Source organism: Gasterosteus aculeatus, chromosome 7 (genome assembly GCF_964276395.1).
Source record: "Gasterosteus aculeatus chromosome 7, fGasAcu3.hap1.1, whole genome shotgun sequence".
NCBI lineage: Eukaryota > Metazoa > Chordata > Actinopteri > Perciformes > Gasterosteidae > Gasterosteus > Gasterosteus aculeatus.
This window is the reverse complement of record NC_135694.1, coordinates 10,004,205-10,019,907: the sequence shown is the minus strand read 5'-3', so window position 1 is coordinate 10,019,907 and position 15,703 is coordinate 10,004,205. Positions and strand designations below refer to the sequence as shown.

The 15,703-nt window shown below is 48.3% G+C and overlaps 1 protein-coding gene across 1 annotated transcript; it reads right to left on the bottom strand.

Annotated features, from left to right (window-relative positions):
• Positions 1–162: 162 nt before the first annotated feature.
• tmem102 (transmembrane protein 102) lies at positions 163–15,255 on the bottom strand. Its single transcript, XM_040181929.2, has 6 exons — positions 14,895–15,255; positions 13,527–13,738; positions 4,939–5,274; positions 4,052–4,245; positions 3,749–3,961; positions 163–3,658 (listed from the first exon to the last, which is right to left on the bottom strand). The coding sequence occupies exons 2-6, from the start codon at positions 13,726–13,728 to the stop codon at positions 3,059–3,061; spliced, it is 1,545 nt and encodes a 514-aa protein (XP_040037863.2). The 5' UTR covers positions 13,729–13,738; positions 14,895–15,255; the 3' UTR covers positions 163–3,058.
• Between the last annotated feature and the right edge of the window lie 448 nt (positions 15,256–15,703).

Below are 15,703 nucleotides of genomic sequence, written 5' to 3'. Positions count from 1 at the left end.
GACGCGAGCTGTCCTCGGTACGCGGTGTTAGAGCGCCCTCTGCTGGACCCAACGTGTGCTGCAGCCTAAATGCACCAACACTGCAGACCTGTTTTACTCTCTATAATGCTGAGAGCTTATTGAATGTGTAACACTAACAATGAATATATTTCCACGCGATGATTTAAAACGTAGTGATTTATTTCATGCCAAAGCTTGATCAAAAGAAACCCCCAGAAAATTCAGCAAATCAGGCGTGGTACCATGGTACAGAGGAAATAGTACACATAAAAAATATTGGGTAACAACTAATAAACAGAATTGAATTTCTCCATCTGTGGAGTGATTCAGTACAGATTCTTATCCCAGAACTACACAGTACATCTGTGCAGATAACAGTGAGTACTAGAGCTGATGCCAAACAGACATTCGGTTGATACATTCATCGTATGCAGTAATTTATTCATCGTATTTAGTAATTTATTCACACAAGTCAACTGAATATTTAAAAAGAATCATCAGAAGTTTCAGCACAAAAAAAGTGATGATTATAGACAGCAGCGTCTGTGTTCTATGCAACCTCCTTAGAATCAGAGGGGTTCCGTAGTGGCTCCTCTGCAGATCTGCAAACTGACACTATGGTGAAATACGGAGCTTTAATTCACGTGCGGCTTGTTAACCGCGTCTTGTTAACCGCGTCTTGTTATCGCCAACTAAGACACACTCCCATCACGGACAGTCACATCGACTTGTGTTTACCAATAAATAAATTCTGTGACCTTTCTTGAGGGCTGGTCAGAACTACCTTTTTGAGTCAGTCTTGGAAAAAGTGCTGAAAACACAAATTTACTTTAACATTCTGCATCACAACCTCTACAACACACTTTGGTTTTCCTCACGTATCACACACACACACACACACACACACCAGTAAAAACCGATGCTGCAACAAACAATATGAATCATTCAGTAGTATGCACAGTCCAACCGTCTGAAGAACAAACAATCCACCAGCAGCAGCTATAAAATCACCACAATTAACCTCCACCATGTAATAATTAGAAAAAAACTAACCAATCATGTGCTTTGTAGCGCTTAGTAACCCCATTAGATCAAAGTTTTCCCCTCAGTTTGCAGATAGAGGTCACTTCCTGTCTGATTGTACTCGTTGTCTCCACTGTGACAGCGAGTGTAAACACGAGGTTGGAGGAGCTTTTTTTTTTACTCTGGCTCTCCAGAACTATAAGAAAGAAGGATGCCATCTGTCCGTGGAGACCTGTGGATACCGGGAGACTGAGGGGCAGTGAAAGCGGCGGAAAACCCCAAAAATACAATTAGAAAATAAGCAGAGAAAGAGGCAGCTGTCCATGTCCCGCAAGGCCCATCTTCCCTCACACAGGATAACGCCTGCATAGTGACTAACACGCACCCACGGGGGGAGGATTCAAATGGGCAGCAGCCGGGTGCTGGTCTCCTGCTGCGCGGTTCGTCTCTCAGCGAACACACAGACGCACACGGAGCTCGTTAGAAATAGTGAATAGACATGATGTGCAGCCAGGTGCGGGACAGTGTGACAGTACCTGGACTCAGTTGTGACTTTGGTAGATAAACGGCGAAGGAGCGGATTCCGTTCCTCTGCCTCCATCAGTACGCTTTCATACGCAAATTTGATTGGTTTGATTAATCACAACTGAAAACGTAGTCATATGTTCATGAAGTCATATATATAATGAAATATCCTCCTTTTTTGAGGGCTGGTCATGCCAGACACTTGCACACCCAAGTTATGCTTCTGGAAAAATATATGGTCTAGAAGCTCATTGATACAGTGGTTAAAACTGACATTCACTTTTAATTCTAAAATAAAATATTTCATCTGTAAAATGTCAGAAAACTATCCACCTTTTTCCATCCGGCCAAACGAAAGACCAACTATATTTGATTTACATTGAATAATGTCAAAGACAATCATTGAATCATCATTATTTGTGGAGGTGGAAACAGAGAATGTTTGGCATTGTTTGAAGTCTGGAACAATAAACTCATTCATCAAAACAGTTGCCATCTCCTGTTATAATAAAGTAGTGCAACTACTTCAACCACAAAGGGAAAGAATAGAAACTAAAGTATTTAGGAGGCTAGTTCCCTCGCTTTCATTACTCTCGGTCTGCAAACAGAGCAGTCTTGTCATGTGTGGGTCTGTTTAGACTCCAATTAGGTGAAATCAAACTGGATGTGCAAATATCTCCCTCCCTCAAACCTCAGCATCCACGTATGCTGCCGATTCCTTTGGGCGTAATGGCTGTTTGGAATGCTGGTGTGACCGGACCATCAGACGGGGAGAACGGTTCAATCCACATTCAGGCTACAACTCCATCGAGCTGGACCGAAATGTGCTGTGTGAAAGACATTTAAGACCAGTCAAACGCAGCTCTTTGGTGCATCCCATTACCCAACGAAATGTGAGCGGCATTGAAATGTAGCTTAAGACCTAAAAAGCAATCATATACATCAAAAACGAGGATTATGAATACCTGAGAAAGATTTGTTTCAAAATGAAAGATGCCGTGAATGGAGACGCGGTCGCTGAAACAGAAAGAGGGCTGAAACGTTGTCGACAAGAGGAAAGAGCCTCGGCAGTTCTGTTACATTCAGTTACATCAGCCACACCTGCCCCCCCCCCACCCCACCCCCCAAAACAAGAGGAGAGAGATGCAGCAATCAAGGAGTTCTTCTCTCTGTCTATAGAAAGTATTTAAAATGTTGAAACCCTAAGGCGTGCGCGCGCACACACACACACACACACACACACACACACGAACACACTGTGCTGAGCTCCACTGCACGCAGTTCACACGACTCGTGTCCGTCTTTGTAGCACCAGCTGATAAGTCTCATTAAGGCCAGCTCGTTAGGAGAGGGCCGTCTCCATGGCAACCGCTTCGGGATTTTTCAGTAGTAGGACATGTTTGTTTTTGGTTTAAAGAGTTCGTCGAGCAGCAAGGCTTCGCCGCATCCGTCGGCCCGAGAACAGAAGGAGGGGGGCTCACTCCCAGCCAGCGGCGTCTCCTCTGCGCCATCAGTAGAACTTGTCGTCGATGCGGAAGTGCGGCCGGGTCACGTCGTCGGGGTTGAGGAACACGGATATGGACTTCCCAGGGTTCTCGGTCACCAGCTGCTGCAGCCGCTGCGCCAGCTTGTCGTCCGACGGGGAGATGATGCCGTTGGCCGGGTGGTGCCCGGGCGAGCCGTGGCCGTTGGTGCTCGCCGTGAGCTCTTTCTTCAGGTGGCCCGCCTGCTGGGCTTGGTCCAGAGCTGCCCGCAGGTGATCGCCGGGATCGGAGCGCACGTGGGCCAGCTTCCTGGCGACCAGCAACGCCTGGCTGTCCGTGAGGTGCTCCAACATGTTGCACTGGGGGAGGAAGTAGTTTGGGCAGTTTTTACCCAGGATGCAATGAGCCAGGTCGTCAAGGAGACCTAGAAGGAGGCGGCCGGGGGTGTCGGCGTCGGCGCAGGACAGGTAGGCAGAGGGAAGCCGATCGCAGGCCCAGAAGAGGAGGGTGCGCAGGTGGTAGAGGCTGAGGCCCGCGCGGGGCCGGGCCAGGATGCGGGACAACACGGCCCGGGCTGCTTGGAAGGCCTGGGCCATGGGGTACGGGATGCACTTCTTCAGCTGGACCTGGACCAATGACATCAGCGGGATTAAAGACAGTGGGGAACTCGAGACAGGCTGAGATAAACATAAGCGTTTACAAATTTCTCCCCCCACCTCGCTGCGGGAGAACGCCAGCCTCCACTCCCTGTCGGGCCGACCGCCCAGCGGGGAGCAGCAGGGCAGCAGATAGAAGCCCGATATGGCTTCCTCCTCTGTGATTTTACCGTCCCAGAAGTGGTTGGCGGTCAGCCAGCCCTGGGCCACGGCGGGCCACCCCCGAAAGGACACCACCGGCAGCAAGTCGTACAGCACCCGGCTGGAGCCGGCCTGCGGGGACAAACGGTGAACAGGACCTCTTCTGTCAACAAGACAACTCCGCAGCGAAGCGCCATTTGTCATCGATTCAGCGATCTGTACCTGGAGGATGATGGTGGTGAGGGGTCCGTTCCTCTCAAGGCGGTCCGGGGTGGGGATGCCTCTCTGGGGGCAGCGCCTCAGCTCCTCTACGGCCTCGCTCACCACCCCCCAGAACCAGTCCGTCACCAGGGAGGGAGAGAAGTAGCATCCATCCAGGGAATGAGGAGAGTCCAGGGAGGGGATGGAGCCTCTACCTGAGTAGAGGTAGAGTCCCTGGCTCTCATTTGCAGATAAGATACATCACAATATTGAATTGCTGGTTGGAGAAACCAAGCAAAATGAATGTTGTTGCAGCCCTAAAACGCCTCCGTGAGTGTTTGTAGTAAGAGGCTTACTGCCAAAAGCAAAAGGGCCCTGTCACTTTTAGTGAACTCCTGTAGCATTCAGACTCTTGACTAACCCCCCCTGGCCTGCCACCTTCAATACTGTAGCAGAAGAACCCGAAGTAACTGTTAGTTTTGCAACACAGTCTGGCCATTTCCCAAACGGCTGAAAATGAAATCAATCAAGTCAGTAATATCCAGAAATGTTGAATGTTTTTTTAGCCCACAAACCCGCATGCGGTAGAATGATGTTGCGTTATAATCTGGAAACTGGCGCGTCGGTCTGTCCATCGCGAAGATCCTAAATGTTTTAGCGTATTTTCTGGGGAGGCGCTTCCCACTATCTGAGGAGTGCGTCATATGATCCTGTTGAAACATGAACAAAACTGCCCTTGCACTCTTCATCTTTATTGTATACTAGTCCAGCAGTCTTCCTCTCACTTGGAACCTCTTTCTTTCTTGTCGCACTACCCATGCTGCTCCTTTTTACTTCATCCAATGGGCCAATTCCTCTTGCTGTTCTTACGGTCCTTCCTCTTTCCTCCCAACACTTGTTCCACTTACTCATTTCTGCCTCCTCCTCTTCCTCCTCGGTGGTAAATGCACTCTCCTCCTGGCAGCAGATGCTCCAGCGGGACATCACGTTGGAGTCGCAGAGGCGCAGGCTGAGCCACGAATGGCAGGGCGGGGAGTGCCTCATGTCCAGGGTGACGGGCTGGTTGCGGTCATGGAGCTTGAGGGCCGGTACCAGCAGGGTGAAGTCCAGGTCGAAGTCGGCCCCTTTGGCGTAGTCCCCAAGGTCCTCGGGGTTGAGGTCCAGGACCCCCTCCCGGGCCCCGCCGGACAGCAGCAGGTACTCGTTGGCCACCGGTAGGCGCTGGTCAACCTTCTGGACCAAGCCTGGACGGGTTGTGGGGAATGGGGGGGGGGGAAACGCTAAAATGAATCAAACTTGAATATTCACATTCATATTTTGCACCGCCAGCGATGCTGGTGCACGGAGCAGTGAGCGGAAAGCGTTACAGAAGCTCTCGGATGCATGCGCACATTACACAGTGCATTTCATATTCAGACGAATGGACAGAAAACAGCAGGTCCACAACTCAACGAGCGTGGAAAACATCCAACTTTGTTTATTTGGAGAGGCACTGCATTTATTTAGGACTCCGTGCGGCCACGTATACTTACACACGGAGGACTGTGAAATGAGTTACTGGAATAGACGCTAATGCTAATTGCGGTGGTCCGGCCGGGCCTTCGTTTCAGCTTTCTCCCCTTAGCGATGGGCAGGAGGGAGGCAAAGAGAAACCAATCGAAGGATGTGTCCTGTTTATTAAAGCTTCACTCATATTTATGTGGAGTTTGGTCCCAGATCCTGGCAATTAACTAAACAAAGAACAAGAAATTCAAACAAAGGCAGTCTTATTGTATCGCTAAAAAAAAACTCCTTGTTCCCAAATCCCTTTATGGCCACTTAGCCTGTGAAATTTCCGGCTCTGGGCAGGAGCGATTGACAGCAACGGAGGAGGTTGATTGCTTTTTGCTCAGAAAGGCTCGACCCTAGAAACAAACATGTGCCGATCTGGAGGCCAGCGGCTGTCAAAGGTGCAGTGTGAGAGATTGGGAAAGTTCAGGCGCACAAACCTAGCGAATGTGGACCCAAGCGTCTGTCAGGGTGGGAACAATCGGTCAGGGGGAAAGGCAGCAACAGATATGGGATATTTAAAAGGGAACTCATTTTACTCTATACCTATGTGGTACTTTGCACTAAGTTTCTATGTTGCGCCCACACAATCCTTCCTCACTTTCTCTCATGAAGGCACAGCGGCCGACCTTTTTTCTAAAAAAGAAAAGGTGTTGAAAAATCCAGGCAGCGGAAAAAAAAAAATGAGCGATGAAAGTGGGAGTGAAAGTCAAATGTGCTCTCGAGCATCTCTTCTGGTGCTTTGCTTTTTGACAAGGAGCACCGTAAAACAAAAAACCACTGGGGGAGCAGTCAAAGAGAGGAATGCGACGAGACATCTTCGGGTTTCCGGGTGTCTCAGCAGAATCAGCTCAGCTTCCTCAGAGAGCTTCATTCATCTCCCGACTGCTGCAGTCGTTCCCTCAGCACTTTATCCACAGGGCCAACGTTCCTCGGGATCCTCAGCCGTGGCAACATAACTGATGCCCCACTTTTATGAAACTCGTCCCCTCAGTAGGAACGCGATTGGGAGCTTACGGCGGGCTGAGAGCGTCTTCTCGTAGTGGGTAGAGCCTGCCTGGATAACTGCAAGTCAAAGCTCCTCTCAGCCACGGGCGAACTAGACTTCAAATGAAAAACGTCACTCTGATCGGCTTCCCCGGTGACGTTACTTATTTAAACAGGTCGGAATGAGCAACAGGTTGTTCAAAATCTGACAGGTGATTCAAGGAACACGGTAAATAGAGGAGCAATCATTCCATAGCTGCATTGTTATCTCCTTAGGAAAGTAACTGAAGACATTTACTGTGATTATTTAAGTTCTTGTAGTTAACTTTTCATTCTACTTTCACTTCAGAGGGAAATATTTGACTGTCCTACATTGATTTAATAGCTTCAGTTTCTAGTTACTTTAAATTGTGGGGTCCTATTATTGGGTAAGATAAGATACATATATTATATATAAATTATGAATTAATAGCCACATCTTAACTAGCTGCAACATGAAAGCGATGATCACATGAATGTATAATTGTTTATAACAAATCGGTCCATGCCGATCGAAGGGGAGAAGAGGGGACCAATCAGCCGCCTGCCAAAAGGGCAACAAGTTCCCATTTGTCTGCTTTTATCTGCCACATGACAAATTGGGCCAAATAGGCGAGAAGGAGGAGAAGAGCACTGAAAAAGAGGAGGAGAATCTCATGTCTGCAGCATGGGCTGCAGTTAAAAGAGAGTCGGGTGTGGGGGGGTCAATTAGGAGCCTTCTCCCCTCTCCCCAACACTAGCTGCGGGAAGTTTGAGGATTGCTCCAAGGGACGCAATCTATTTTTTAATCCCAACTCTGAAATTGACAGTAGTCGCACACTGCTCTACTGGGCATCTGCCAGGCGGCGCGCGCACACAAACACAGTCCAGCACACGCGCCAGCAGACACACAGTGCTGGAATGGAGACCGTCTAAGGCTGCTTTCACAGCCACGGATTAAACTTAATCCCATAAGAAATGTCTTTGAATGTAGATTTCCATTAGAGGGAAGTTGAGAGCTATTTTCAGACAGGAGCCAATTCTGTGTGTGAAAGGACTATTTGATGGCTGCTGGTTCCTCCATCAGCCTCATAGTGTGGAGCTGGTAAAGCCTCCCTACCTGCAGTGGCTTCCACATCCTAGCGTGCGGCGCCAAAGATAATTCATATTCAACAAGAACCGCAAAAGCGTTTGACCCGTGAACATCTGTCAAAGTCAGGGACCAACCTGCCAAGATTAAAAATGGCAGTTGTGCTGCGATCAAGGAGCAATCATCAGTTTTTTAAATGACCTGTTTCGGGAGATGAGGAAGATTTTAACATCAATAAATCATCAAAACTGCAGATTCGGGGGAGATAACTGTGATTACCATTAACAAACACCACAAAGCTGTGCCCCCCCCCCCCGAACAGCTCTGGGTCGGAGGAGAAGGTGATGCTGGACTATTAAGAGAGGCAAAGCAGCAACGCTCCTTAGGACAAAGACAAGTGAGGGTTTGGGGAAATGTCGCCCAAGTGCATTCCTGTAAAGCAGGATCCTCCTCCCCCTCACAGCCAGCAACCCGCTGTCTGCACTGCCTCCAAGGATGGGAAATGGATCATAATAACGTATTTAAAAACACTATTTACAGCTACGCTAACCATCTCCTGACATATTTGACGGACAAATATGAAATTGGTATCTTGACTCAGACAAACGCAAACAAGAGACACAAAAAGCTGTGCAATTCCTTTATAAACTGTATGTCCTCATTTTGAGAGTCAGATATATATTTTTTATTAAGTAATCTAGCTAACTTGGATGTTTCTGCAAGTTCTTCCTACCTGAGGGTACCTGAGGTCGTGGAGTAGTTTCTGGAGGATTGGATGCTGTCAAAGTGATTAGAGTCCAAATAGTACACAATCGCCGTTACACATCCCCTCCCACGGTGTGACCTTTCTGCCTTTTCACACGATAACATTTTCATCCAGCACCGCAGCACGCAATAACAATGGGGGTTTAAAAGCGGCCTCCACCCAAAAGGAGCAATTGAATTAACAGTCTCAACCGGATGTTATCGTCACTGTTCAACTGACACTTCTTGCACACTAGTAGCGGGATTAATCCCAGAGAGCCGGCTGCTGAGAGGTGAGCTCGCCGTTTATGAATTCATAGGTGGCAGGTGATTAGCTCAAAAATAAGCTTTTTAGACGTCAGGGATGGATCTGATAGAGAGGGGGGGGGGTCTCAAACCACTCAGCCAGGTGTGTGTGAGATACTACAAATAGGGCCAAGAGGGCCACGTCTCATGTCTAAACCCCCTGCAGGGAGGAAGGATGTAGGAAACCGAGCGTGCCGGTCGCACAGTGACGCCCCTAAATGACAGGACATTACGCCAACGGGGCGAACAAAGTGTCACTGCAGGTTGGCGTTATGTTGCAGGGCGTGTGGGCGGAAACCAACCAGTTTCCACAGCATATGTTTAATTGGCTTTATTTTTTTTGCGCTTAGAAAATGGGTTTGAACAGTTTTATTGCATGTTTCCCTTTGACATACAAAAGGGGGATTGTTTATTCCAAGTGTCGGGTCTTCATTAATTTGAGTGTAAAGAAAATCCTGCAACAAGCAAAACTAAAAGAGACTAGAGATCAAATGAAGCTCACATTAAATATCAGCAAGGAGTTCAAGGAGTAATTAACAACGTAACAATTAACTTTAAACTTCACTCAACATTTAAGGTTGTGCGTTTGCACTAAAATAATTTCAAAGCAAGACAGAAACGTAAGTCAATTTTTTTGCACTCCAAAATATTTGGCCACATACAGGAGGCTTTTTTCTTTAAAGGAATAACTGAAGTTCAGAGGCTTTGGCAGGAAACACACACATTCTAACATTCCTGCCCCCCCCCCCCGAGCAGCCCAGACAGCGAGAGCCTGCACATAAGATAGTGTTATCAGTTGACAGCTTACATACCAAGTGATCCTCCCTCTACGCCTCAGGAGTGTGATTATGAAAAGAGCAAAAATCACAATGTCAGCCGTGGTTATTGAAATGAGCAGCACAGTTGATAATATGTCAAAACACTGCATACTGAACACATCCAATCCTCCAAGTCATGTTTAATTAGACAGCATGTAAGCAGCTTAATGGGCGATGCGATGTGCGGCCGAGGCCGCGCGCATTCACAGGACACTCCGCGGTGTTGTTTACATGGCAGACCGTTGTTGCTTGATTCGTTACAGAGGCTTTGTGCAAGCAGGTTGGGTAAATTCGCATCATCTCAACTGCTTTGGCGGGCATTCGCACTGACGCGCCAGCTGTGCGACAATTAAGGCGCGACGCAGAGAAAAGGTGAGTCGGTGAGTAGCGATGGCCGTCGTTTATGGCAGGCGGGGGGGGGGGGGGGGGGGGGGCGCGCATCTCTTCTGCGCCGCTCGGCAACCGTGCGTCCCCCTACAAGTGAACTCTGAGCATGGGAGTGAGGCGGGAGGTCCCAGCAGTGGGGCGGGCGTTCTGTGTTAATGCGCTGCAGCCTGACTGCACTATCCCAATGGGAATAAAGTCGCCACTGATTGTTCAAATTTAATCAAATTTAAGATTTGCATCGCTTCTCATGGATTGTTTGTGCAGAGGTTTGGAGGAAACATTAAAAGGCTGCAGTTCACAAAGAAAGCTCCATTGTGACCGACTTGTGTCACTTAAAGTTCCTACAGTTGAACATTAGAGCTTCATTACACCAAGACACAAGAAGGATGTTTTCACATCCATCTGCTGGAATGGAACGTTTCTAGGTCACCTTTAGGGGGGTACAAGTATTTGTGAAGTCACAAGTAGTTGGGAAGTTGATCCTGGTCTGATCATCAGCTTGATAGTGTGATGGGTGCACACATGGCGATGCAGAAGGAGTACATGTCACCTCACAGATTTAAACAGAGGAGCATTTCCGATACACGTGTCAAACATGTCTGAGGGATAAAAGGCCTACGAGGCTGTGATGCTTTATGGTGAGCTAGCAATGACATTTCATTCAAAGTTAAATACTAAAGGGAAGTTGAGAAAGTGTATGTAGTTGAGCCACAACTGTGTTGACACGTTGAGATTCTAGAGGGATGTGCGGGTCCTCGTGCGTCGCTCATACACAGACGGGCTTCATTCGTCATCACAGCTCATGGGGAACTTTTGACTCAGGTGCTGAGCGCCCCTCTCTGTCCAACCGCCTCTCCACTGATCATTGTTCAGGCATCAGGCATCAGGCTAAATCGCCTAAATGTGAAGAATAATGGCAACCAAAAGGGGCTGATGCACGAAGCCCGGCGGAGAGGAAAGACGCTTAGCTCAGTGTGGGACAGAGGCAACCATTTAAGGACTCATCTGACTCAACAATTACCGCATTCCTCATTCCAAAATGTGGGACAAGACTTTTGAAACTTGCATCAAAAGAATCTGCTTTCAGATGCTTCGGGGTGAAGATGTCCTCTGAACTTTCTCAAGCTGGCTATCAAACTTTAAAGATGGGAAAAGTCGACAGGGGGTGGGATTGTTTGCGCCTCGCAATAGATCTTCTTGTATTTCTACATTCAGACTTTTGTTTTTCTAGAAGATGTAGCCCCATTCGCGCTTGCCTGAAGGCAAACCGCTGTGTTTACTCAAATTCAGAGTAAACAAGAGCCTCTTCTTGGATCAGTCAGGCTGAAGGAATTCAACGGGTGTGTGCGCGAGTCTAATCGCATTCCTTCCCCCTGACCGAGCCCAAAGCACAGTGGGGATCCCTCTGCAGCTCAAACTTAATACAAAAAACCCCGCGCAGCCACTCGCGTTCAGCATCCATGACCACAGCTTCCTCTGCAGCCCATGTATGACGAGCCTCCTCCAGCATCTAAGGGATGACATTTGCTTTACAGTGCTGCCTTCCATCCTCCACAGGGCCTTGAGAGGCACGCAGCTCCCACTGTGTGCTTAAAAGAGTTAGTTCCTTGTATGAGGTACTTGACCTGAACTACCTATAGAATATGGCGCTCGGCCGACCTCAGACAGACAGGTGTACCAGCACCGGAGCCCCGGGGATCTACGGCTGTGGACGGGGCAGCTGCTGATCTTATTTCGGGCAGCTAAAGAAATCGACACCAGTTTAAGTGTCGGCTACATGTGGAATAGTTTCCGTGCTTTACCGTTGCTGTCGAGCAGCCTTATTGGATAGGGAACTGTAGCCATTGCATGCGCTACCAGACTCCAATGACAAAAACCTACATTTTACAATGGTGCAACATGGTGGCTGAAAACAACATCCACCCCCCCCACCCATAATTTTATATTTCTCTGGAATCCAACACAAGCGCCGCGTGTGTAAGTGTCAGTCTATTTGTTTTCTTCCCATTTTCTTTTCAGTCAGAACTGTCACAGCATGGTGGTGAGGCTCAGGGTACGAAAATACCAGCAAACTATTGGGGACGTGCCAAACAAGGCAGCCTCAAAGCTGAATCACAAAGTTACTGGAGATCTCAAACTAACAGCGTGTGGGAGCAGGCAAAGAGGAAGGCGGAGCGCTTTGCACCAATATCATGGACATCTGAGCAGTAAAGTCAAGGCAAAAAATAGCAGCATGTCTGCAGACCAGTGGGAAACGTGCGGGGCCGAGGGGTGAACCGGTGAAACGCTCCCTTCAGGATGCTGGTCAGACGGGTTGTGTAGTGCACACGGGCAGCCTGGTAGTGAGAGGAGAGGACAAGCATGACAGCAGGGAGGGGGGAGAGTGCCACCTATTGGGCAAACAAACACCCTTCAACTGAATTCAAAAGGAAAACGTTTGAGACAGCTTCATATCTCACTTAACAAAACCAATTCCCCCGGGGGGGGGGGGGTTGTCAGCAGGCGGCACAGAGCAGCACACCACAACATGTGTTGACTTTCTAAATGTCAGTTATAATCAAATTGGCGAGTGCCCACATGTGAAAGTGTCAAATGATTGCATCCGTGCCGATACAAATCACACGCCTCAAAAATAATAACACGTTTTTTGAGAATGTGTCTACTGGGAGATGGAACTGAAGATTTACATTTCATGGCAGACTAAGTTCATAGCTTTTATCATGTTTGTCACACATGCCGTCTCACAACCGGAGTCATAAAATGTGCCGCGTCCCGTTTTGTCAAAATGAGATCCTGCAGTTTGGTCTTTTTTTGCCTGAATCCAAGTTGTCAAATTTCTACGCACACACAGAAGCAAATCCAAAAACGACCACTGGAACTCTACAGGTTGCCGTCTCGGAGAAGAGTCCCAGGAATGAAGAATAGAAATCCGCTACTGTGTCCAACCTGTCGTTGACCACGAGGTACATCAAATCCACTCCATCACTTGAAGAATACCGTACAAAAGCAAAACGAGAGCACGCCTCCAGAGAACGAAGGACATGTCGACGTGTCCTCTCACCTTCTCAATGGGTTCAATTTGCATAAAGCACAATGATTCTAGTCTGAAATTGATTTTACTCATCATGCCCCATAAAGTGTGCTGAATGCAAGCGCAGCTCACCGCAAGATAAGGCCCGTTCAGTAGCGAACGTAATCAGACTGTGGTTGTACTGGGCCCCTCCCGGTGGAGGCTGGGTCCAAAGGAGTGCGTGTGACGCAGGGCGTTCCTTGGAATGACTTCTCATTAATCTCCGTGACTCACCTGGAGTGAATGTTCTAATGATAATGATTCTCACGTCCATATATGCACAAAAAAAAGAATCCTTCTGGGTTCTACAAACAGCAAAGTAAGAAATGAGGTTGTCCCGATTATTTGGTTGTGAATCAGAGCAGTGTGAGAAATGTGTGTACGAAAAAAGAAGTCGTCTGTGATCATTCGTTTCATTGTCGTTTCCTCTCTGACCATCAGATTCATACCTCCATAGCAAATGAAAGCTTCATCCAACCGTGGATGCATTCATGGAAGTTTATCGATCGATTTTCCTGCCTGACATACCGAGCATGTTGAAGATAAAGTCTTTGGCGGTGTGAACCTCTAAGGCGGTCTGGTCTCCGAAGTCCCCCTGCTCCAGCACCACCAGCTCGGACACCTGGGCCGACAGCTGCTCCAGGGTGGCCCCCGACCGGAAGTCCACCTCTGACAGCTTTTTGGCCGGGGCCGGGGAGCGCGGTCCCACCGCACTCATCAGGGTGTCCATCTCTATAACCCTGCGGGGGTGAAGAGAAATAGTTGTTTTTTTTACTAAGCGTCTAGGTTATTATATAACAGCATCTTACTCATGGCTAACGCAGTGCAAGTGGTTACTTTTTGAGGGAATTATGCTGTCACAGCACCAAAATAAACTGTTTATTTAGAAACGTAGGCCTTTATTTAAGTGTATCCTACAGTTAAAGAGTGATTTAGTCCTTGCGTGTTTTCACTGCCGTATAATGCTGCCCTTGTTTTCAACAGCCTCGAGGGAATTACGAGACTTTGAGGGGCAATTCCAGCATGAACTGCGTTGCTGATGTTGTGGTAATTACAGGCAGGCAACCTGATGTTAAGTCTTCTGGTCATAAAATCACGGATGAATTCGAGCCTCGGTAACGATCTGTATCGTTTAGCAACCACAACTAAAATTGATTAGAGGAATACTGATACAGTTTATTGCACAACTTTTGCATAAGCGGATTTCTGACTCACAGCTGAAGAAAATAAACCTACAGGCTGTTGAAACGAAACGTGCATGTGGCCACGGGGTTATGTCCTCTGTAAGGAACTTCTCTACTCAAGAGCATGTCACGTTTAAATACGTGTGTGAAACCGTGAAGAGTAACGAGGCAGAAACGTGCCGTGTAAACACCGCTCGGCCGGGTGGAATGACAACATGGCCTCTGCCCCTCCGAACCAGGTCAATTAGCGAGCAGGCTCCCCTGCCCCTAGCCGCTAAGCTAATAGCCGAGCAAATTAGCCAGCCTGCTGTCTCGGCATTTAACTAGCTAATTAGATAATGACTAATATTATATCAGGTTAGCCTGTGCAGCGTTGGAGAGGTCAGCGGGGCCGGCGTGGATTCGTGTTTAGCGGGTCAGGTGACAGTGACACACTCGGTGTGGTTCCTCGCCCACAGCCGGCTAATTTATTTTATTAGCCAACTAGCTTTTATCAAATTAGCATGCTAGCTATCGCTCCACGCAGGAGCGGAGTACATAGGAACGCACACCACAAGCACTCATTCACACCCAAATCTACAGATACACACACACACACGCGCGCACGCACGCACGCACGCCCTCAGCTCGGGTGTCGTTAGCTCGCGGGTAACGGTGAAGCCGTTAGCTTCGCCGGCTAAAGCGGTCCAACATGGCACGCACACACACGCACCCGTTACACGGTGACGCGAGGGAGTTGCTTCGCTATCTGCTACGTTTGCCGCTGCGGTGATTCCGGTGCTTCCGTCCGCCTCGCTCAGCTGTCATTTCCAACAGGTCCCCGGCGCCACCTTCCCCGTGACAACACCGTCCCGCAAATCACGCTCCTTCCCCGAGGATCCGGGGATTACGAGTGCGCGCGGCACGCCCCACATCGCCACAAGTACCGGCGCGGCGTGACGGCTCCGGTTCCGATTCGGATTGAGGCCGTGTGGTGGCGACGGAGAGGCGGGCGGAGTAAGCGGTCCGCTGTGTGAGTCCTGCACGGCACGGAACGGCACGGCTCAGGCAGCCTGCTGCTTACGGGAATGGACGCTGCTTCCATGCACACCGCTCTCCTTTAATGATGCTTATACCCACATGTCAAATACATTCTTTCTTTAAACCAAGAGACCGATTTAAAGCGAAATAAGAATCTGTATTACCTGTATTATCTCTTTGTGCGTTTTCTCTATCATGCCAATACCAAATAAAATAAACATATTGTAGTAAAATGTTTTATTGTTCACCAATTGCTGGGAGAAGGGAAGAAGTCGTATTTTCCTCCAATTTATTTATTTCCTGTATGACTGCTAAACTTCTTTGGATTGATAAGTGTCTAGAATGACCTGTCAGCCCTTTCTTTTAGCCTGACCGCGGATAAATCACTCAAGAGACTCTCTAGCTCCTCTTTCATCAAAAATGGCAGATATAAAGCAAGTTTAATATTTCTTCCTAACCAACCCTGAATAGCATTGATGTGTTTTCCGTCAAGTCAGGTGA

Bases quoted from the DNA above. Each gene is read 5' to 3' on its own strand.
- tmem102 (XM_040181929.2), bottom strand. From the start codon at position 13,728: ATGGACACCCTGATGAGTGCGGTGGGACCGCGCTCCCCGGCCCCGGCC. The intron at 5,275-13,526 runs GTATGTCAGGCA...CAACCCGTCCAG, and splicing joins CTTTATCTTCAACATGCTCG to GCTTGGTCCAGAAGGTTGAC. The intron at 3,962-4,051 runs GTACAGATCGCT...TTGTCCCCGCAG, and splicing joins TCACCACCATCATCCTCCAG to GCCGGCTCCAGCCGGGTGCT.